The 22710-nt window shown below is 40.5% G+C and overlaps 3 protein-coding genes across 3 annotated transcripts in view; all 3 read right to left on the bottom strand.

Annotated features, from left to right (window-relative positions):
* LOC106074034 (uncharacterized) overlaps positions 1–10070 on the bottom strand; it is a 25902-nt gene extending 15832 nt beyond the window's left edge. Inside the window, exon 1 of the mRNA XM_013234760.2 lies at positions 9941–10070. The gene's annotated coding sequence lies outside the window, so the exon portion shown is untranslated. The remainder of the gene's footprint in view (positions 1–9940) is intronic.
* LOC106053496 (exostosin-like 3) lies at positions 6457–18704 on the bottom strand. Its single transcript, XM_056023408.1, has 2 exons — positions 17985–18704; positions 6457–6513 (listed from the first exon to the last, which is right to left on the bottom strand). The coding sequence occupies exons 1-2, from the start codon at positions 18702–18704 to the stop codon at positions 6457–6459; spliced, it is 777 nt and encodes a 258-aa protein (XP_055879383.1).
* Positions 18705–18889: 185 nt separating this feature from the next.
* Positions 18890–20425, bottom strand: LOC106074644 (exostosin-like 3). Its single transcript, XM_013235451.2, has one exon. The coding sequence runs from the start codon at positions 20423–20425 to the stop codon at positions 18890–18892; it is 1536 nt and encodes a 511-aa protein (XP_013090905.2).
* Positions 20426–22710: the final 2285 nt, after the last annotated feature.

Consider the following 22710-nt stretch of genomic DNA (forward strand, 5'->3'; position numbering starts at 1 on the left):
CTTAGTAGTCTCCAATTTTATTTCTCTCATACAAAAATAATGGCCAGCAATACTAGGTCCAAAACTGACTCTGACAGAAAACTAAAAATACAAGAGCTGACAGAGACAGCGGCATTGTTAGAGTTAGAAGGGCCAAATCGCTCTGATTACATCCGACAAAAGTTGGATGAATGGGAATTAGAGGAGAAGTTAGCTCGAGAACGAGAATTCGAATTAGCATTAGAAAAAGAAAAACTACAACTCGAGAACGAGAGACTCAAAAATGAGCATGAGTTAGCCAAAGAAAAAGAAAAACATGAGCACGAGTTAGCCATGGAGCGGGAGAGACAGGCAACTGAAAGAGCTAAAATAGCTCAAGAGAATGAGACGGCTCGCACAGTTGCTGATTCTCAGCCTGCTAGCCCAGCTTCCAGCCAAGGGTCCTCAAATAGCTCACCCAACATCCCCTTTGAGCCCTTCGATGAGAAGAGTGAAAGTGTTGAAGTTTATTTAACACGATTCAAAGAGGTGGCACGCTATTATAGCTTGCCCAAGGATAGGTGGTGTTTTAGATTAGCTCAATGCCTTTGAGGCAAAGCTTACACAAAGCTCCCCTCATACCAACGGGAGGACTTTGAAGCCCTAAAAGAGGCACTATTGGTTCAATTTGAGCTAACCTCTGACTCATACCACAAGAAGTTTCGAGGGTCCCGCCTCGAGCACAAAGAAACTTATGTCAATCTTTGCGACAGGCTGGACAAATACCTCGGAAAATGGCTAGCCCTAAGCAAAATGCCCGAAACGTTTGAAGGTCTTAGAAACCTTATTCTGGCTGAGCAGCTTCGAGATTGCTTAACGCAGGAAACTCGAATATATGTCAATGAGCAACAGGTGATTGACCCTTCTGACATTGCAATTGCTGCAGACCGATATTTAGCTGCTAGACGTGACACTAAGACAAAGACGGAAGACTCAAAGCCCCAAGCAAGCACAAATAGAGCTAACTCCCACCAAGGGAAAAACAACCCACCTAACCACAAAAACAACCAGGCCGTTCATCCTCGCCCCAATACCCCGAACCCTGCTAATTATAGATCTTCTCACCCGCCCCCAAAACAATGGTGTAATTTCCATAAAAATAACTCGCACGACACTAAAGACTGTCGGAGCAGAGGTAAGCCCACCCATACTCTAAATAGTATACGCAATCCTGCACCGAGTGATGCTGAAGCCCTCGTCTTGGCCGCAGTAAGCGCTCAGTCAGGTGAGTCTCCTCATCCCCCAAGTGTCGAAAAGGCGCTGGTCAACGGGAGAGCTGTGACTTGTCTCAACGACACAGGTTGCTTGGTGGAAGCTGTAGTTCGGGAGTCATTGGTAAGCCCAAGTGACTACATCGAGGAGACTACACAAATCCAAACAGTTGATTTGGAGAGTCCGCCCAAGACTCTACCTATGGCTCTCATAAATGTACAGTCAAAATATGTCTGCGGTCGCATCAAAGCGATTGTGATGAAATCCCCAGCCTATGATCTCATATTAGGCTGCCGATACGTGTTTCTAGGAACACCACCATACCCCAGCGTCTCTGCACCTGTTCTCACCAGATCACAGGTACAAGTGGAAGAATCTGACTCCCTCAAAGTCAATACCATTCCCAATGAGATCAACAATATCTTAGGTTCGCCCAAGAAGGTGAACCCGCCCTTGGCAAGGCACAATTTTTCTTTAAAACAGGGCTACTATATCGACGAGGTAAAGAACCAGATGCATGCAACCAGCTGGTTGAACCCAAACCATACAGGGAGCAGGTTATGCAAACAGGTTATGCCTCCTCTTTAAGTGCCCATCAAGGTCAGAGCTCGACCCTCAACAGGATCCGATTCCATTACTTCTGGCCTGGCATGACCGAAAACATCAAAAGATATGTCGCCTCATGTCCACAGTGCCAGAAGTTGTCACCAAAGAATCGCATTCCGCCCGTTCCTCTGGGAAAAACCCCTATGATCGAAACTCCGTTTAAACGAGTATCTGTGGACATACTTGGTCCTCTACCCCGCACGAAGAAAAGAAACGCCTACATTCTTTGTGTCATATGTCAAGCATCAAGATGGCCAGAGGCCGCCCCTTTGTCAAGCATAGACTCTAAACATGTGGCTGAAGCTCTGTTCAATATGTTCACTCGGATAGGCTTTCCCGAAGAGATATTAACAGACAATGGTTCTCAGTTCACAGGGAAGTTAATGAAGGAGGTGTATGCTCTCTTTAATGCAAAACATCTCCGGTCTTCGGTATACCACCCCCAAGCAAATGGTCTTGTAGAACGGTTCAATCACACTTTGGTGACGATGCTTAAACGCCTCATTGATGATAAACCAGAAGAGTGGGACACTTACCTACCTGCTGCTTTATTCGCATACCGAGAGGTACCTCACGCCAGTCTAGGGTATTCGCCATACCAGATCATCTTTGGATCTCATCCCCGTGGCCCACTAGAAATCCTAAAACAAACTTGGACCAAAGATCAACTCAACGATGAAGTCAAAACGGTGTCCAAATATGTGAAGGACCTCCAAGAAAGACTACAAGACATACGGTCCCTGGCTAGAAGCAACCTCATCAAGGCAAGTAAGAGACAAGAGAAATACTACAACAGGAGGGCTAAAGAACGGTCACTCAACGTCGGAGATAAGGTTCTCTTGTTACTGCCCAAGAACACAAACAAGTTACAGATTTGTTGGCAAGGCCCATTCGAGGTGCTGAAAAAGGTATCGCCCACTAACTACGTCATTAAAGTCGGTCGCAAGGAGAAGTCTTATCACGTGAACCTCCTCAAGCACTACTTAGAGAGGCCTTCACAAACGGACCCTCCCCGAGACTTGATGGCTATAGCGGTGGCAGAGGATGTGAAAGAACCCAAAGACCTAGTGGAGTACCCCCTCCATGCAGTGGAGACACACGAGAACGTCACCATTAGTCCACAGCTAGACGCCGAGCAAACGGCCGAGGTCAAATCTATGCTGGGGGAGTTCCATGACGTCTTGTCGGATAAGCCTGGCAGAACATCGCTTGAGTGGTTTTCGATGAAGCTGTTAAGTGCTGAGCCCATAAAAGTAAAGGCCTACCCTTTACCTCACGCAAAAGCTGAGGTCATCAAACAAGAGGTGGAAGAGCTTCTAAAAGCTGGAATTATAGCGCCTTCGGTCTCTCCATACAACGCTCCAGTGGTGCTAGTTCGGAAGCCAGATGGAGGCCATCGCATGTGCATTGATTTTCGACGCCTCAATGCAGTGGCTGAATTCCAAGCTGAGCCTCTTCCAGACCCAGCCACAATTTTTGCCAACTTAAGTCACGCTAGGTATTTTAGCAAATTTGACTTAAGCCGAGGGTACTATCAAATAGAAGTTGAGCCAGAATGCAGACCTTTGCTAGCTTTTAGCACCCCACAAGGGCACTATGAATTTCAAACGGTCCCCTTTGGTCTGAATAACTCGTCTAGTGTGTTCACGCGCATAATGAGAAAGCTATTAGCTCCCATCGAAAGTCCAGGCATCCAAAATTTCATAGATGATATTCTGATCGCCACGGAGACCTGGTCCGAACACATAGCTCTCATCTCCTCCCTCTTGCTAAGGCTCCGCGAGACGGGTCTAACTGCTCGGCCCTCCAAATGTCTCATCGGTTTCACAAGACTCAAGTTCTTAGGCCATGTCATTCAAGAAAACCAGCTCATGCCAGATGAAGAAAAGGTTGCTCAATTACTCGAGGCTCCCAGGCCGATCACAAAAACCGGAGTGAGATCATTCCTCGGGATGTGTGGTTACTATAAAAAATTCATCCCACACTTCAACTCTATCGCTGCCCCACTGTCAGATCTAACAAAAAAGGATCGACCAGACAAGGTGACATGGAATGAGGAATGTGAACTCGCATTCCAACGACTCAAGGAATGCCTTACTTCATCACCAGTGCTCAAGCTACCAGACCTATCCCGCACTTTCGTGTTGAGGACAGACGCCAGTGGCTCTGGCCTGGGTGCAGTTCTGATGCAAACTGCCGAAGGATCCGGTGACACACTTTTTCCAATAGCTTATGCAAGCCGTAAGCTGAACCAGGCAGAATCCAACTACGCCACAATAGAGCTAGAATGCCTGGCACTGGTGTGGGCGATAGAGAAATTCCAGGCATTCTTATATGGAAAGCACTTCACTCTGCAAACTGACCACAAACCGTTATCTTACTTATCCTCCAGCAAGCATCTAAATGCCAGACTTATGAGATGGTCTTTGCTATTACAACCATACTCCTTCCAGGTTGAACATGTTCCTGGAAGTCAAAATGCAGCGCCCGATTTCCTCAGTCGGCACTGCGTTCTTGAGCCCATAGGCCTCAATGGGTACCACCCCTCAGTAAATTTAAACAATTAGATTAGACAACAACAAAGTTAAATGAAACTTGTATGCAAGCAGTATTAGTATTCTGCGAATACTTTTTAAGTGGGTGGGTATGTGACGATACGAAACTTGCATGCACAAGTTCATTTGAGTTTTTCCCAGCAAACCGTGAGAAACTTTATTTTTAACTTAAAACAATTATTTTCCTGTCCACCCACAGCTAATTTCTTGTAGGATTTATCCCCTCTTGCACGTTTCTCACGGGACGAATCTCCACGTAAAACATTAACTAGCCTCTCGAGGGCTAACTTTTAATTATTGACCGCTGGACAGATGACCAGCACACAATGAAGTCGCTGCACCAGCGCTACACGCCGCGGCCTAATAACTTTTCACACCTACACCCCCCCCCCCCCCCCCGCAGGATACACATCGCTCTAAGAATAGCATTGCTCTCGGGCTGGACAGATACATATTCGCTTAAGACTTTACTCTCACGGTAGGCAACGAATATTGACCATAAATCTGACCTGACGCCTGACATCTCCGGTACATCGATACATGTGAGAAAATCAGCTAGCTTTCTTCCCCACCCGTTAAACGAAAAGTCCCATCTATATATAGAGAGAGACCAAAGCATTCCAAATTAGGCCCGCTAGGATTCATACAGTCTCCTCTGTTAGGAAGTTTAGTTGTGAGGTTTCATTAGGGACAACGACCTGGTTGCTACCCCTGATTGCTACACCTGGTTGCTACACCCGACTGCTATAACTAGCAGATCTCCATAGAAAGCTGAAACCGGAGCAGACCACACCAGATACCCCCCCCCCATTACATACCTGTTAGCAAGAAGGCATTGCCTACTGTCCTTGGCCTTAACATATTGCCCAGTGTCCACAGTGCCCTATACTGCCCAGTACCCGGCCCAAACTGTCCACTGCCCAAATAGTTATTGCCTAATGCCGACAGATTAGAGCTACCTTCGCAGCAGAAGATAAACTGGTGTTGAGTTAGCACGGCTCTCTACGAGCTAGAGATCACAGCTGAGAGATCGTCCAACTTAGTCTACAGCACCAACCCTCTCTACTGCTAAACAGGCAGTGGCTTCACCCTAGAGCCGGGGTCGGCAACCTGCGGCTCGCGAGCCACATGCGGCTCTTTGGACGTGAAGCTGCGGCTCTTTCGTTCCATACGCAAATATTATTTATTTTATCGAATTTTTTTTTCAAAAAGTTCTGAATCGTTTAACGAGGATTAGGCACTGATTCTATCTTCAGCCACTTGTACTCGCTTTTCACCACACCCCTTCCCCATTACACGCGTTGTCACTGTAATCAGTCCTTCGGAAGCTCTTGAATGACGCCGTCGTCTGATGCTGCTATGTACGCTTTAATTCGCTTTTGGTTGTGACGTATAGGTTATTGTTTCAGGTAAATGAGTTAGAAGCGAATTATCTTCTCAAAGTTAGAAGCAATCTACAAGTAATGCTGATCTGGCAAACGATGGGGTACCAGTACGTACCACTAGAAATTGCAAACCATTTACATATGGTATGTCAAAGACTGCTTTATACGTGCATCTGGAAAACATTTTCATGATTTCGAAAAAAAAAACTTGAAAAAAAATCAAAGCTAAATCAGTATAAGATAGAATAGCTAAAATGTCTTTAAATGTAACATATTTGCAGGTGGAAGATATTCAATATTCTTCTGTCTTGTCACTTGCTATAGTTGAATAGGCAAGTTGACCTTTTGTCATGTATGTCTTCCCAAGTTCCAAAAGAAGAATTAGGATTGCTACCGCTCTGGAGACAAACTAAAGGGGATGATAGAGCCTATGACGAGCAAAAATACCTTGAAGACATTAAATCGTTTAAATAACAAGGAGCAACTACGATTCTTCGAAGCAAAATAAATTGCGAAATTCTTACGTTTCACCGAATAATACACCAAGAAGCGCTTTTAGACCAAACGATTCAGGCCAAAATAGTTGAGGTCATAAGTTCGGTAAGATTGTTATTAGCATCTTGTCAAAAGCACTTAACCATCGTCAGTTTAAAGAATTCTTAAGCGTATTCCGATCTCCTTTACAATAAAGTGTGATGGCTTTCCAAAGGTAAGGCGTTGAAACGTTTTGGCTTGTGCTTGAATGAATTAAATACATTCCTAAATGAAAAAAGACATTTATCACCCTAAATTAAAGAACGACAAAAGGTTGCAAAAATTTTAACTTTACATAACAGCAAAATTAAATGAGCTGAATGTTAAGCCACAACGAAATGGAAACCCAGCCGATGTTTGGTTAGAAGATTAGGCTTCTTTTAAAAAAAAAAATTATTGCAGAAGAGAAGTAAGTTACTTTTTTTCAATGTCTAAAGAAATATCGCGATAAGATCAGTGCAGCAGTTGACACGAATTACTTCAGCACAGTTAAAAAAAAAAAAATAATTCAAAGATGAATTTGTTGACAGTTTTCTATGACAGTTATAAAGAATTACAAACTAACAAAATCATTCTAGCATTACTAGTAAATCAACACTTATAGTAACGAAATCCCCATTGATCCATTTGAAATTGATACTGGAGTTCTAGAAATGCCATTGATTGAAAGTAAAACTTTGCGGACTTAAAAATTTAAAGAGTTGAAAAGCAAGTTGGAAGAGTTGAAAGTCCAGAAATAACAAGTGGACGTCTTTAAAAAAAAATGCCGCGAGTTGATTCGGCGCAAGGAATAATCTTCCAGTTTGCAACATTGAGGTGAAGAAGTTGGCATTTCGAGTGCTATATTCGGATCTATATATTCGTCCGAGCAAGCGTTCTCTTGCATGATATTATTAAAAGTAAGAAGCCAACAAACAAATGAAAATTTAGAGAAGTGTTTGAAACTAAAAACAACAAGTTATGAGCCAAATGTATACAAAATTTCTAAAACAAAAGCCATCGCTCCCATTGAATTTGCTTGTTATTGAAGTACAAGTTAGTGTTGCAAATAAATGTTTAACTGCTTTATTTGCTACCAACATATACAAAACAATTATCTAATAATGCCATATATATATATATATATACTATCTACTTTTGCTGTGAAAACACTACTTAGGCCAATATATGAATAAATAAATATTTTGTCTTATGTCATAAAAACAATAGTAATGTGAGTACTACGTATTGTTGGCAAGGAAAAAATAACGTTGTGGCTCTTTAAAATTTAAAAATTTTGTAAATTGTAATTTTTGGCTCTTCCGACTCAAAAGGTTGCCGACCCCTGCCCTAGAGCCAGCTTGCCTACCGCATAGAGAATATCCCGAGCCGACGTCCTAAGACAGAGCCGGATGACTCATCCTTCTGAGTGCCAGTCCTACGACCGCCAGAAGACGACCCAAGGGCTAGCAGCTAAGAAAAATAAGTAGCAGACATAGGAACATTCTTCTCTTCCAATCACTCACCAATTAGCAATCCATGATGAGCAATTATGTTAGATATTAGCACCTTCATTTCCTTTCTTAATTATAATTTTATTTGATCACTTTCCTTTGTAAACTTTCATTCATTAAATTATTTTTATTTATGAACTTATAATATTGGTCTGTTCTTACTGTTAGTTGCGGTGTGCCTGTACAAAATCTTATATGTGAGCGGGATAAAATTAATAAAATTTCCCCTAGACTCAAATAAACGCGCCAAATATTAACTAATTAACATCTCGTCACATACTACAAAAGATCATCTGTATTAGAAATTTATTAAATTAATAAACAAAAAACACAAACATTCACACATCTAATCATGCAAACATATAAGTTTAAAAGTATAAGTATAGAAGTCAGTATCCCAGTGACCAAATTTTGGTAGAATAAGTGTGTTCATATTTTTATTTTTTGTGTTCATATTTATGCATAATTTGAAAACATCTTAATGATTTAATGTGAGGGGCTATGCCTGGGGATCTTAAAATTTAGTTAATGTTAATATAGAATTAAAATCTGAGTTTACTGATGCCTAAATATAGAGACTGTCCGAAATAAATTATGGTGTCCAGAATCAAATAATGTGGGTCAAATTTGTCCAAATTAAATGAAAACACACAGCCTCTTTGACCTTAAAGGGAAATTTTAGTTATTGACTTATTTAAATTCTGCGTAAAAAGTTGTAATAGTAAACATTATATATATCATTTTTTATTTAAATACTCAGAAAATTTTATATTTAATAAATTAGACAGAAAATTCTTCACGCCCCCAAAAAAAAGGGGTTCTGCGAGATTTTGTTTTAAGTTATTTCATGCGTCACTTCCCTAAACAATACTGAAAGAGAAACTTGATTTAACCAATCGTATAGCTACATTCTTACAGTAGCTATTAGGCTTAGTGACGGCCTAGTCCAGAGCTATGATACAGTTATAATTATATATATATATAAAAATGTATAGATAGATCCAAAAGCATTAGGATAACCAACTCGAGAAAAAAAAAGTAACATTTTCATCTAAGCCTCTCCCTATCCCAAGAAGTAAATAGATCGTGTGTCTGAATGATTCGAACAAGCTGGTCAGTGTAAGGCTAGTAGGGACTACGTGTAGTCAGTCATGACAAGACAACCAAGCGATAGTGTTTGTTGTGTGTTGAGTGGTCTGGCGAGAAAATACACACTGCCGTGATTAGTCAAGCATGTAAATCTACTTTTAATACGCATTTTTTCTTTGCTTACAAGATCCTAGATCTAACTGCATAGACAAAGATATATTTCTTTTACGAGAATGTAAACTTTGCTGTATGTTCTCCTGTTATACAAAAAGTCAGTAGATTAAAACACCTTTGTGACGTCACATAGAAACCTGGTGAAAGTCTGACTGTTTTGGATGCACAGGAAAATTACGTCGAAAAAACATCAATTACTAAGTTATTATTGCAAATTTTAAAAAAAAGAAGAATATATTCATCTGTAAATCAAAACACATATTAGATTATATCAAAAATTGTCAAAACCATCGGAGTTTCCTTTTAAATATAATAACAAATATATCTATAGGTTAGGGGTACAAATATTAAGTAGTCATCCTTATCTCCTTAAACTAATTTTTTAAACTTAAGAAGATTTTGATACTTCATTTTCTTTTCTATGTTTAACCATTGTCAAATAATGCGCTGTCAAAGTCAAACTTTCAAATTTGGGCCTATAACTATAGGACCATAGGTGTCTGAATAGCATTTAACCTCATACAAATTTGGGCCTATAGATCTAGATGTCTCTGTCTGAATAGCATAACCTCATAAATTACTCTATATAATACAATAATAGAGTCTATACTATAGACTAGACGGTAGACCTATATAATATAAAAGATCTCTATTAACTCTGGTCTCTATTACACTATTAGTATTACTCTTCTATAATAAATTAATTAAATTAATATTATTTTTAGTATTTTTAACTCTAGGCTCTACTACTACTACTACTACTAGTTTTAAGTTGAACTAGACTAGAACTAGATCTAGATTAGTAAATAGATTCTAGATAGATAAAAAGAATATCTGAATATTTCTTAATTAAAATATCATTTAAAATATTTACCATTGATGATAAAGTAACTAAAATATATATAGATCTATATAATTATATACTATTCTACTATTAAATAGATTTTATTTCTATTCAAATTCCAGATAACCGGAAGTAATAACAAAACTACGACAAATTGGCACAAACGTTTCTCTGGTCTGTTCTGCGGCACAGGCATTTTACGTCAACCAAATTATGGTACAATCCAAAACCTAGGTTTACAATTTATTATTGTTATATATCAAATTCTAGATCCAATAGTGATAGCAAAATAGCAAAGTTCTTCATATAGATCTATATATATATATATATATAATCTCCTTTACACTCGCCAAAAGGGTTGCATTTGACACACGGCCACGGGGATCTCCCATTTGTCGACCTATATAAAAAAAAAGTGGCTATATCTCTGTACTGTCCATACCGCGTCCAGCCAGTGCCCATTATGGAATGTAATATGCACATTTGATGAAACTTTCCTTTATGGAGTTATGGAGTGTGTGTGTGTCAATCCATTGGCTGATGAAACAGGGAAACACTGGGTTACCTGAATCAGCCAGGAAAACCAACAACAGCTGCGTTTAGGTCATAAACTTATATATAGGCTACTATATCTAGACTGGGCATGGAGATTTTTTAACATTACAAAAAATGTCGTGAAATATTTTTTTTTAAGTTGAAACAAGGCGTTGTTTATAAGTAGTTATAAGAAGTAAAGTTGTTGTTTTTAACCCTAACCTATGTAACATTTAATTTTTAGTTCTGGATCTAGTAATTGAACACCAAAAATAAGAGAACTCTCGTCTCATAATTATTATCTAGAAATATCTAGGTAATCAATCTATTTAAATGTACATAAGATGATTAAAATTAACAGACATGAATTATTTCGATCTAGGATTTTTGAAGTTTTGAAACATTATCTCAATGGAAATTAACAGGAAATGGCTTTGTTTCATATATTAGGGTGAATATATAGTTCTGTGATTAATAGCCCATTCTAAAAAAAAAAAATCCGATAAATGATTTTGCATTATTTCTAAACTTTGAAAACTAAAGATCATTACTTTTCTAAGACAGAAAAAAATGATTGGGTGGGGCGACTTCCATTAGAGCTTGAATAGCTTGAAAAAGAATTTACGTACTCTCTATATATATAGTAGAGTCACTATTGCGGAGCAGGCATGTTTGCGGAACAGCTCGTCGAAATTAGTTAAAATCTACTTTATTTTGAAATTTTCTGCTAAACTACTGTAACAGTACTGCGCATGGTCCATTTCTCTACATTTCCAATATAAGGGTTTTCCTTTCACAGCAGAAAATTAATTTTGACTCCAGGTTAAAGTTGACAGGTGTGGAATCGTCCATTATTTTTCACGTACCAGGTGAACCGCATAGGCCATGGCTTAAGGCTTTTTAAAAATGATATTGACACATCACATGCATGATATACATATTTTTCGGTTTATAAATGGATGAGGAAAAACTTCATTTCATAGCTATCTACCAAGAATTCAATTTAAAAAAAAATAGGAGGTGTTTATCCTGTTTTTACCTTTTTAAAGATAGTCACAATTGTGGAACACTATAGATGTTATTTATTTGACCTGCGCATTTACTATCATTTAGCTAAATATTTACATAGTGATTTAGATATCGGAATTTAAATATGAGATTGTATTAGTATACATAAATTTAAAAACATTTAGAGAATAATATTACATATAATATATAATTTATGATTACCAGACGTCCAGCAAAAAGAAAAATCATAATACCATATATATATATAATATTAATATAACAAAAAAGAATTAAAGAATAGTGGGAAAAAACCTTGTAAGGAAAATCAGGGTAGTGTGACATCAAGTAAATTAAAGAAGAGGTAAAGAATCAAAAAGTGACAATGTGTGTCTTAATCTTTAATAAAATAAAGTTAATGTAAAGGATAAGGAGTTCAAGTATTAGACTAATAAAATATATGCTTTAAATAGGCTTTGTTCCGACATTTTTACCGTGTTCCGCAATTGTGACTTCTTTAAAAATCCTGTTCCGTAACTGTGACTACCCATATCTCAGTCGAATTGAATGTAAAATTTAAATATCTGTTGAAAAACTAAACAATGCGTCTATTTTTATCGGAAAATGGATGGGCAATGCCTAGATACTTTTAGTTTTTCCATATGTCTAACCATTACGGAGCAAAAAATTGAAAACTAAAAGTAGCTGCAAACTGTTCCGCAATAGTGACTCTACTCAGGTCTATGAATCGATCAATCGATTTTGATTTGATTTTTGATTTGAGGCACATCGGCACAATTTAGGCCATGTCGTGCCTGCAGTCCCCTAAGGATCCCTCTCTCTCTAAACAACAAGGGCCAGATTCTATACAGTCATATCATTAAAATCAAGGTCTATTCACAGTTAAAATAGTAAAGGTAGTAAAAATTTAAATATTTGGTAAAAATCTAATGTAAATAGTGCATGTTCACAAATTCATAAATCAGATCTTCGTAGATAGCCCCACTTCCCGGATAAAGCCCAGTACCTTCCCAGGGTCGACATTATCAAATAGTGTATTTAAATTAGTGGCTGTAAAATATTTCGCCCTGACATCCTGGTATCTGGGGCAATCAACGAGGATATGTTCCACGGTGAGGCGAGAGTCACAGTACTCACAAAGTGGGGGCTCCTCTTTCTTCAGTACAAAAGAGTGCGTGATGTAGGTGTGGCCAATCCTAAGTCTGGACATGGTCGTGCTACCACGCCTTGTCAGACCCTTAGATGTGGGCCGCCACCTGACATCCGCCACAATCTGCCTGAGTTTTCTGTGAGTCTCAGCCTCCCATCGGTTCTGCCACTCTCGATAGGTGGCAGAGGCAATACTTTGTCTCAGGTCCGAGTAGGGAATTTGGGTTCCTGACACCGCATGATTTAGGGCTCTCTTTGCTTCTCTGTCTGCGGCTTCGTTTCCCTCAATACCAACATGGGAGGGGACCCAGTTGAAGGTGACATCCCTACGGTCGGCTGTTATTTGGTCCAACAGCTTCAGGCTCTTATGAACCAATGGGATGTCAGTCTTCATCCGCCCCAAAGCTTGCAATGCAGATTTGGAGTCGGAGCAGATTATAAATTTCCTCCTTTCTGATGCTTTTACGGCCATAAGTGCAAGCAATATTGCGTGTAATTCAGCCGTAAAGATGGAGCAGCCATCAGGGAGTCTACGGGAGATTGTTTTGTTCCGAAAGGAGCAGGCACACGCGACCTTTCCCTCCATTTTGGATCCGTCTGTGTAGATGGTGCCACAATCTCCGTAGCTCTCCTGCAGTTCCCTAAAGTGGACTTGTAGTATGCTTGGGTCTGTATTTTCTTTTTTGAAATTGAGGAGGGATAAATTTAATTTGGGTTTATTCATTAGCCAAGGAGGATTCTGAGGGGTTTCTATTTTAGAGATTTGGTCAATGGGTGGGGTTAAATTTTGGATGGGTTCTCTCATTCGAAGGCCCAACGGCTGTATGACGTTAGGCCTTCGATTGTATAATTCTACCTCTGTGGGGTTAAATATGGAGTCAAAAGCAGGGTTCGTGGGGTTGGATTTTAGCTTGACTATATACTGCATTGCAAGCTTTTTCATTCTTATATCCATGGGGAGTTCTCCCGCCTCCACATGGAGACTTGGGATAGGTGATGTACGAAACGCGCCGAGACAGAGACGCAGGGCAGCATTTTGTATTGGTTCCAGTATTTTTAGGTACGACTTCCTTGCTGCTCCATATATTATGGATCCGTAGTCTAGCTTGGATCGAATTAGACTCCGATAGAGCAGCAGCAAGGTATCTCTGTCAGCTCCCCAGTCCGTATGGCTGAGTACTCTTAGTATGTTTAATGACTTTTGGCATTTCTTCTTAAGTTCCTTAATGTGGGGGAGAAAATTAAATTTGGAATCTAAGGTGAGGCCTAAAAATTTTGTAGTTTTCACGACAGGGATCTTCTTTTTGTGTATAAATAGTTCAGGGTCTGGGTGAAGTCCCCTTAGATTACAAAAATGCATACTAACTGTTTTGGAGTCTATAGTTTGCCCAACCCTGAATTTTGTTTAAACATAACTGTAATTTTCTTTCTAAGGTGTTCATGTTTTTCCCATAAGTGAGAATGACAAAGTCATCAACATACAAAGAGCACTCAATGCCAGGGGACAGCGCATTTATGATGCTATTTATTTTAATGTTGAACAGGGTGACTGACAGAATGCTGCCCTGGGGTACACCCATTTCCTGGTCATGAGTGTCAGAAGCGGAGTTGCCCACTCGGACCTGAAATTTTCGATCTTTCAGGAATTCCTCCACAAAACGGGGGAGGTGTCCCTTAAGCCCCATAAGTGCCAGGTCACGTAGAATGCCATGTTTCCAGGTTGTGTCAAAGGCCTTTTCTATATCGAAGAATACAGCTACTAGATGTTCTCTTCTGAGTAATGCATTTCTAATATAAGCTTCCAGCCTTACCAGGTGGTCAGTTGTTGTCCGCCCCTGCCGGAATCCGCACTGGTAGTTTGAGATCACTTTATTCCTTTCCAGGTACCAGACCAGCCTACTGTTAATCATTCTTTCCATGGTTTTGCAGATGCAGCTTGTTAGTGCTATTGGTCGATAGTTAGCTGGGTCAGAGCCGTCTCTTCCCGGTTTAGGTATCGGTATAACTGTGGCTTTCCTCCAGCTGTTTGGGAAAGCGCCTGTTTGCCACACACAGTTATAGACCCCTAGCAGGACTGCCAATGAGGGTTCGGGAAGGTGCTTGAGGAACTGGTAATGGATTTCGTCTTCTCCAGGCGCTGTGTCATGTGACTTGTCCAGCGATTCCCTCAGTTCCTCAAGCGAGAACGGTTTGTTGTAGTCTTCATTGTTCTCTGACCTGAAATCAATGGGGTGTCTTTCCTCCCTGGTTTTGACTTTTTGGAACTCTGGCGTGTAGTGTGCAGTGGATGATTTTTCTGCTATTGAGGATGCAAGGCAGTCAGCTATTTCTCTGGGGGACGTGACAGTTCGTCCTTGGTTTTTCAAATGTCCTATTGCATTTGATTCTTTCCCTTTGATTCGCCTTACTGCCTTCCAAACCGCTCTAGCAGAAGTTTTGGCATCCAGACTGCCGACAAAACTTCTCCGGAATTCCTTTTGGCTGACCGTATGGTTTGTCTAGCCTTTGCTCTAGCTATCCTGAATAGCTTTAGGTTTTCCTGGGAAGGATTCTTTATAAATGCAGCCAGTCGTTTTTTCCTATCGCCAATAGCACTTTTGCAAGCTGTATCAAACCATGGTTTGCTAGGCCGTTTTGGATTTGCAGAGGTTAGGGGTACAACTTTCCTGGCTATACTTAGTAGCTTGCTAGCAAAGGTATCAGCTGGGTTCTGTTCATCGAGGATATTTTCTGTGATATCCTCGGAGCATCTTTTTTGGAATTGTTCCCAATCGGCCTTATTCAGTTTCCACCGCTGAGGTCGTCCTAATGAAGGGAGATTGTTAGTAATGATGATTGGGAAGTGATCACTTCCCCGTAGATCATTGCTAACTGACCATTTAAAGTCGTCCAGAAGTCCGGGGACGCATACGGTGAGGTCAATGCATGTGAGTGATCCAGTTCCTGGGTGCAAGTAGGTCGGTGATGCATCATTAAGTATGCATAAATCATGTTGGAGGAAGATATCCTCCAGCATACGACCTCTTGTGTCGGTATTGTTGGATCCCCACATGGTGTTATGGGCATTGAAATCCCCAAAGATTAAATAAGGCCGGGGGAGTTGTTTCAATAGGTCCTCCATGTCTGTTCGGTTTAATGGAGCGCCTGGTGGTAGATACAGGCTGCAACAAGTGATAACCTTATGAAGGGTTATCCTAGCTGCTACGGCCTGTAGTGTGGTCTGTAGTTCTACCCTCTCATGGGGGATGCTATCCTTCACAAGGATACAGACTCCACCTGATGCTCTCTCTGCATCCTCAACATTCTTGCTGTAAGCACGGTAGCTTCGGAAGCTGATGCAATCTTTCAGAAATGTTTCCTGTAAGCAGACAGCTACAGGAGTCTCAGAGTCCATCAGTAGCTGCATTTCCTCGTAATTGGCCTTGAGGCCTCTACAATTCCACTGTACAATTCTGGAATCCATGGCTTATTCTAGATGACCTACTTGGAGCTATTTGGCCTTGGGAGGCCCCCGGAGGGGTTTCCCTTTATTCCAGTGACCTTGGTATTTTTATTCTTGGGTTTGGGTGGAGAGGAGGACAACCCCCTTTTGGGGGAAGTCTTTCTCTCTGGAGAGGGGAGATCCCTCTGGTTAGAGCGGAGGTTATTTCCTCCTCTCTCACCTCGGGCATCCTCTCCGCTTTGATTTCTCCCCTTAGGGAGTTGGTCAACCTCTAATTCGGTAGAGGTTCGGGTGTCTGGCTGGGTTCTCTGAGGAGAACCTGTGTCAGACATGATGTCTCCGGGTTCTCCCGGAGTATTGGTTTTGACATGCTGCTCAGTCTCCATGCTCTCATCAGCGAGCACAGAGAACCTGTTCTTTAGCATAACAACAGGGCTTTCTTGTTTCTTCAGAGGTGTATTCTTTGGCGGTGTTTTCTTCTGAGTTGGAGGAGGAGGAGGGGGTGGTGGGGTCAATGTGTCCGTCTGTGTGGCTATGGATCTTCCTATCTTAGCAACAGCCTGGGCGTAGGTCTTTGTCAAGCCGAATTGGCCCTTGGGTAGAGCCAGTACAGCCGATTTCGCCTGGCTGAAGGTACATCCATTTCTTGCCTTGTACTCCTGCACGGCAACCTCCTGTTTCCACACAGGGCAGTCCTTGGAGTAGGCTGAGTGGCCAGCTTGACAGTTTGGGCACTTGAACTGGGCTGTGCAGCCCTTGTCCTCATGACCCTCTCCAGCACATCTGGCACACACAGTGTTCCTCTTGCAGACTGCCGCGCCGTGTCCATAACCCTGGCACTTGAAGCACCTCATGGGGTTAGGTATGTAGGGCCTCACTGGAACTCATAGGTATCCTGCCTTCACATACTCTGGCGGTGTCCTAGTTCCGAATGTGAGGATAATAGTGGCGGTTTTGACCTCCTCACCATCCCTGCGCCTGGTAATGCGCCGGGCATGGGTGACTCCTTCAATGCCCTCCACTATTTCCTTCTCGGAACATTCCAGTAGGTCCCTAGAGCTGATTACACCTCTGCTGGTGTTCAGACTCTTGTGTGGCATGACTTCCACTTGGAGATCACAGAGTCTTCTGCATCTTAAAAGCCCATCAGAGTGTGTCTTGCTGTCTACTTCTACAAGGAGTTCCATTGATTTGTGTAGCTTAGACACACTCTTCGGCTCTCCCACTACTGACTTGAGTCCCTTATAGATAATAAAAGGGCTCAACTTTGTCAGGCTTTTCCCCTCCTCTGTGCACCTAACCACCAGAAATGATGGCCCAAGTGGCACAGCTTTTTGGGACCTCCTCTTTTTTATCATCAATTCGACGTTTCTTGCCCAGACATAGGTCTGGGGCAAGTAGTTTTGTGTGTGTTTTTTTGTCCATATATGTTCTTGTTAATTCGGCACCTGTGCTTCCCACCCGCCATCGAGTCCAACAAGGGGACGGGCCATTCGGATGTCCAGAATGAGCCCGCCAGGGCTACACAGGTGCTATACTCAGTCAGCTGCTGCATCGGACATGTGTCCGATACAGCAGCTCCCTGATTGACCCTCCAGCCACCGCCCTCCAGCATAGGTCGACGACCTATGCTGGTAGCTCGGCATGACCAGATGACCAGCCGGTTGACCCAGAGCGGGCCATCTGGGTCTCAGGTCTAGGGGAACTTGGAAACAGAGTATTGTGTTGTTGTGGTTTATCCTCAGATAGCCACCACTCAAACACCAGGATCTCTTTATCCCCCCTTACCCGTCGCAGTCCACGGCAAACGGACTGGTCTAGGACGTAGTGAGAATTTAAAGTTAAGGAGACAGTGTGATGATCAATGAAAGCAGACTTAGGAAGAGAGGAGGCAGACACAATGATAGAAAAGAAGTAGGGCACTTTTGAGCTCCAAAAGTAATACTTGTGGAAGAAAGCTGCTCCGGTCAGCACCATTGACAACTCACATGAGTAGTTTGATTTGTAGTTCCAGGACTGGTGTTTCACATCCCAGGCATGGAACCGGCCAGGGAACCCAACAATTCTTGTCCTTTCCTCTCTCCAAACTCTAAAGCCAAAAACTATTTCATCATGTCTGAGGTGGGCATCATCATCAATGCTGAGAATGGCTTCTGTTTCAATCACATCAAAGGGAAGAAATCTGTTATTTAGACTGTTTTTACCCGTTTTCACTACTTCAACAGGAACCCCAATCTCAGGCCAGCGGAGATCAGAAGATGGTGGATTTTCCACATTCCAAACAACAATAACCTTGTTGAGGAAAGGAAGACCTTTAAATCTGTGCAAGGCTTGAATCAGTACAACTTCCCTGTCATATGTCAGCATCACAATAGTAAACTGTTCCCTGGGAGAGTTACCACCAAACTCCTTCCCATCACCACCTGCACCTCGTCCTACTGGCCGGAACCCATAATTGGAACCAAGAAACTTAGCTTCAGAAGGCAGCCAGGGTTCAAAAGGCGTGTGAGGATATAAATGAAAGGGGTCTCCTCTTACATTGAAAGCATTTATCTGCATAGTATGGGAAAAGTTGTATCTGTAAGTCTCAGAAGGAAAAGGGCTTTCCACAGGGCCCAGCAGCTCGTCACTTTCTGGCTCCATGTCGGGTCCCTGATATTTTAAGGGAATGAAGGATGCAGGGAAGACGCTTATTGATGGCTCATCCCTTATGGGGTGAGCAGGAATCTGAAGCCTAGTTCTAACTTCAGCAAGCAGTGTGTCAAAAATCGACTGCAAAGAGCTGAGGTAGTTTTGGAAAAAGACACGACCCTGAAGTCGCAGAGCAGCTATTTGTTCATCAGGGAATGATTGTAAATAGAAAGTATTTCTGTCACTCGAGGCATAGGCAGCACAATAGCAGCAAGGTCCCAGCGCAAGACTTCAGAGAAGGGTAACTGCCCAAGTGAGCCCAGCATGACTGGCACAGAGCCATGTTTAAGTGCTTCATAGACACGAGACTGGAATGCTAAAGTAGAATAAAGTGCATTGTTCAAGGGTGAAATAATTAACGTGAAGGTGGACTGAATTATCTTTTCCTTACGGACAGCCTCAGTGCCACATAAAGCCCAATCACCTGGGCCCCCTACAGCAACTCCATGCTCACCACAGCTAACATCCACAAAATAGTTGCTAACAAGACTGGACTGGAAGCTCTTTAAGGAAGAGATTATGGCCTGCTCAATATGAGAGTAAACAGAGGTGGAGGTGTCCACAACATACAATGGCTTGCGATGAATGAACATATTATTGACATAACCTTTAACCTCCATAGCATCTGCATTATTAGCAGATAAGTTATCAGAGCCAGGAGGAATAAACTGACCCCAATAAGACAGCATGTACTTTCTTCGGACAGGAGATAAACGTGGTAGATCCTGCCAGATATTTTGATTGTTGTATGGCCCAAGGTTTGGGGGTATTAAAACATCAAATGAATTTCTAAATTTGGATCCTAAAAATGCAGACTGAGCCACTATAGCTCTCCCCAGATTAATATTGCTGAAAATATCTGAAGATTTCATTTTGAGTGCCAAATTAATTAAAATATGGTTACGTCCATCTCCATTCCAATAAGGCAGCCTGTGAAGAAAACTCTCAATCTCCTTAGGGTCAAGCGATGCGTCATCTGCGGTATCTCCAACAATGAGAATGAAAATGCAGGCTGCAGCAGCACTATCTGTCGCATATACATTCTCCCTTACATACTTCCGCAAGAAAGGAATAAGGTCCTCTCCTGCTAGGGAGTTTTTTAAGTTGTAAAAATAAAATGGGAAACCAGACACCAGAGAACACCTGGAGAAATCAAAACAGTTCTCCATGTAACACTGCTGTGATGATGAGGGCATGGAGACCTGCTCATTGACGTCAACATCCAACAGTATCCTGTGAGGAGCCTTTATGTTTGGAATAAATGACTTCGACTCTTGCTGCTCAAATTTCAACTGCTCCAGGGCCAGCTTGATTTGATTCACCTCTTTGTTCAAGCTGACATGCTGACCTTTAAGGCTGTCAATGTTCATGGAGTAGGCATTGATATCTGATTGAAGTTTGAGCCTGCGATTTTCCAGATCCCTGAGCTCATTGTTAACAGATGCTTTGATGTGCCGGAGTTCTTCTATCTCATGCTGGTATGCTGATAATGACCGAGAGTTTGGGTCAGGGTCATCAGCATAGCTATCTATCCTGCGTGTTTTATGTGATGGAGGCTGGGTGTCAAAGTTAGCCATATTGGATAGGTAATGGTGTGCCATCAGAGACAGGCAGACCATACCAAGCAGAAGAATGAAGACCAGCTTAAAGGCTGACAAACTGTAGAGTCTCATTTTGTATTCTCATGGAAAAGGATTCAATGTGAACATATGTTTAGCATATATTCTTTCAGCAATCATAAAAACAAAAATGTTTTTTTTTCTTCCAGTATTTCCTACAAACCAGGGAAAAACCATCATTGTTTTTTAGTTTTTAATTTTTGTGAGGATTATCCAGCAGGTAACAGAAGAGCCTTCAATAAGTCAGATGAAGAAACAGCCATTTGTTTTCTTTTCAAAATCTAGAATAGATTAGATGAAGAATCTAGATCTAAATTCTAGATCTAGAATGATAGATCATTAGATGTATGACTTAGTCTATTCTACATCAAGTCTCTGGATATTCGATGTTTTATTGTTTATTATCTTCTTTAAAATTGTCTTGTTTTCCTTGCACTTTGCAATCAATTGAGCAGCAACGTTATTTGTCTCGAACAATCGAGGATAAGAATTTGTTTCCGGTTTTCAGTCTAGTTTAATCATGGAACTATACTAATGGAACAACAGCTCCTAGTTTTTACTAGGGGAGTGCCGTCGCGCATTTTTTTTCGCGCATGGTGCAATATGGAGAAATTCAGGAGGATGCAAAAGAAGAAATTTACTCCTCCAGTCACTTGGACTGACCTTCAATGAGAGTAAAACTTTCCTACGCTTTATTTTATTAAATCTCTAAAAATTTCATCCATTTTCTCACAATGTTTTGTGATTTATAAAATTTTCCTGAATAAGGGATCGTCACAAAAGTTATTTTTTTAAGGCCACCCCATTAAAATAGCTGTTTTCAGTACTTTCATATTTGGGTATTTTACACAAAATCTGGATTTTTTTTTATGTACATGAAATCATTATCATCTGTCCCGCGTAACCAAATCCTCCACTTTTCCCAGTCACCAATGTTCTTAACAAGATATCAAGAGAGAGAGGCTGGTCCATTATTTGCGTAGTCCAGCCAGCTTTTCTTCTGACAAACCTTTTTTCGTTTATTCTCTTGAAGGATTTTTTTTTTTAAGTTAGTCTTACAAAATACAATTCCAAACCAACTCATGCAGTTATCGTCTTTTCACAGTATTGAGGAGTCATCCTTTTTGCCAGCCAGAGTGTTAATTGGCAAAAGTAAAAAATTCATTATTTTAATTTTTTTAGTAAATATTCACAACTATATCTTTTATATAATAATATATTTTTAAAATAATAATATCTTTTATATAGACATGCTTTAATAGATCTAATAAATGATTAACGCGGCTCTACCAATATGGGTATATTAATACTTAAATCTGGGTATTTTAAATTTCGAATGCGCATTTTTTAAAAACCGAGCTTATCTATAGATCTATATCTCTTATATCTAGAATAATCAACATCTACAACACCCAGACTTAGACTATGGACATGGTTCTAGATCTATTTAAAGATATTTAAAAAAAAAATAACTCAATAGATCTAATAAAGTCATGATTTCCACTATATTTTCTCTAGATCTAGACCATACATGAGATCAATATGAATGTTTATAGATCTAGTGACCTAGTCTACGTCTAGAACTCTAGAATACTCTAGATCTATCGATCATCTTAATGACTTAGTCTATAGTCTATAGGTGTAGTGTATTGTATAGTCGCTATAGTGTATTGCCTGTAGATCTAGATCTAGTACCTGTACTAATATTAGTAGATGTAGATCTATAATAATAATACTTTTTAATAGTAGAAAGTAGATTTATAATCTATCAATTCTATCTAATCTAGATCTAAATCTAGACTTCACTTTCACATCACACGATTATTGATACAGACAGTGAATGAAACGAATGCAGTGATTATATTATAGTTTATACTGATTATAGCTCTACCAGTTGATTATCATCATCATCATAGATAATAATCTAGACTAGTATTCTAGATCTATAAATAATCATAGTCACCGTGATTGGCGTGATAGTGCCCTTTTTAGTCAATGTAGTAAAGTCAAGATAGTGGAACTCACTGGAACGTAAACTCGAAGGTTTAATGATTTATGCAATAAAGTATAAGTAGAGTCTATGAGTTAGTATAAGATCTAGTTATTTTGTTTCTTTGTATGTCAATGTCTCAATTAAAATAATTAATATCATCAGCCATATCATTTTAAATATTAAAATAGTAGACATAGATTTCTATATTATAAATAGATAGATTAGATCTATAAAATATAATTTTACAAACTTTAGAAATGATTGATTTTATTTTTAATTGATCACCCTTCTAGACTAGATCTAGCATCTCTAGCTAGACTCTAACTTGTAGTTTGTAGATCTTGGA

Source organism: Biomphalaria glabrata, chromosome 3 (assembly GCF_947242115.1).
Source record: "Biomphalaria glabrata chromosome 3, xgBioGlab47.1, whole genome shotgun sequence".
NCBI lineage: Eukaryota > Metazoa > Mollusca > Gastropoda > Planorbidae > Biomphalaria > Biomphalaria glabrata.

Coding starts and splice junctions, on each gene's coding strand:
- LOC106074644 (XM_013235451.2), bottom strand. CDS start 20,425: ATGAGACTCTACAGTTTGTCAGCCTTTAAGCTGGTCTTCATTCTTCTG.
- LOC106053496 (XM_056023408.1), bottom strand. CDS start 18,704: ATGGAGCCAGAAAGTGACGAGCTGCTGGGCCCTGTGGAAAGCCCTTTT. Junction 6,514..17,984: donor ATTACTTTTGGAGCTCAAAA/GTGCCCTACTTC, acceptor AATTCATTCAAG/CACAAGCCAAAACGTTTCAA.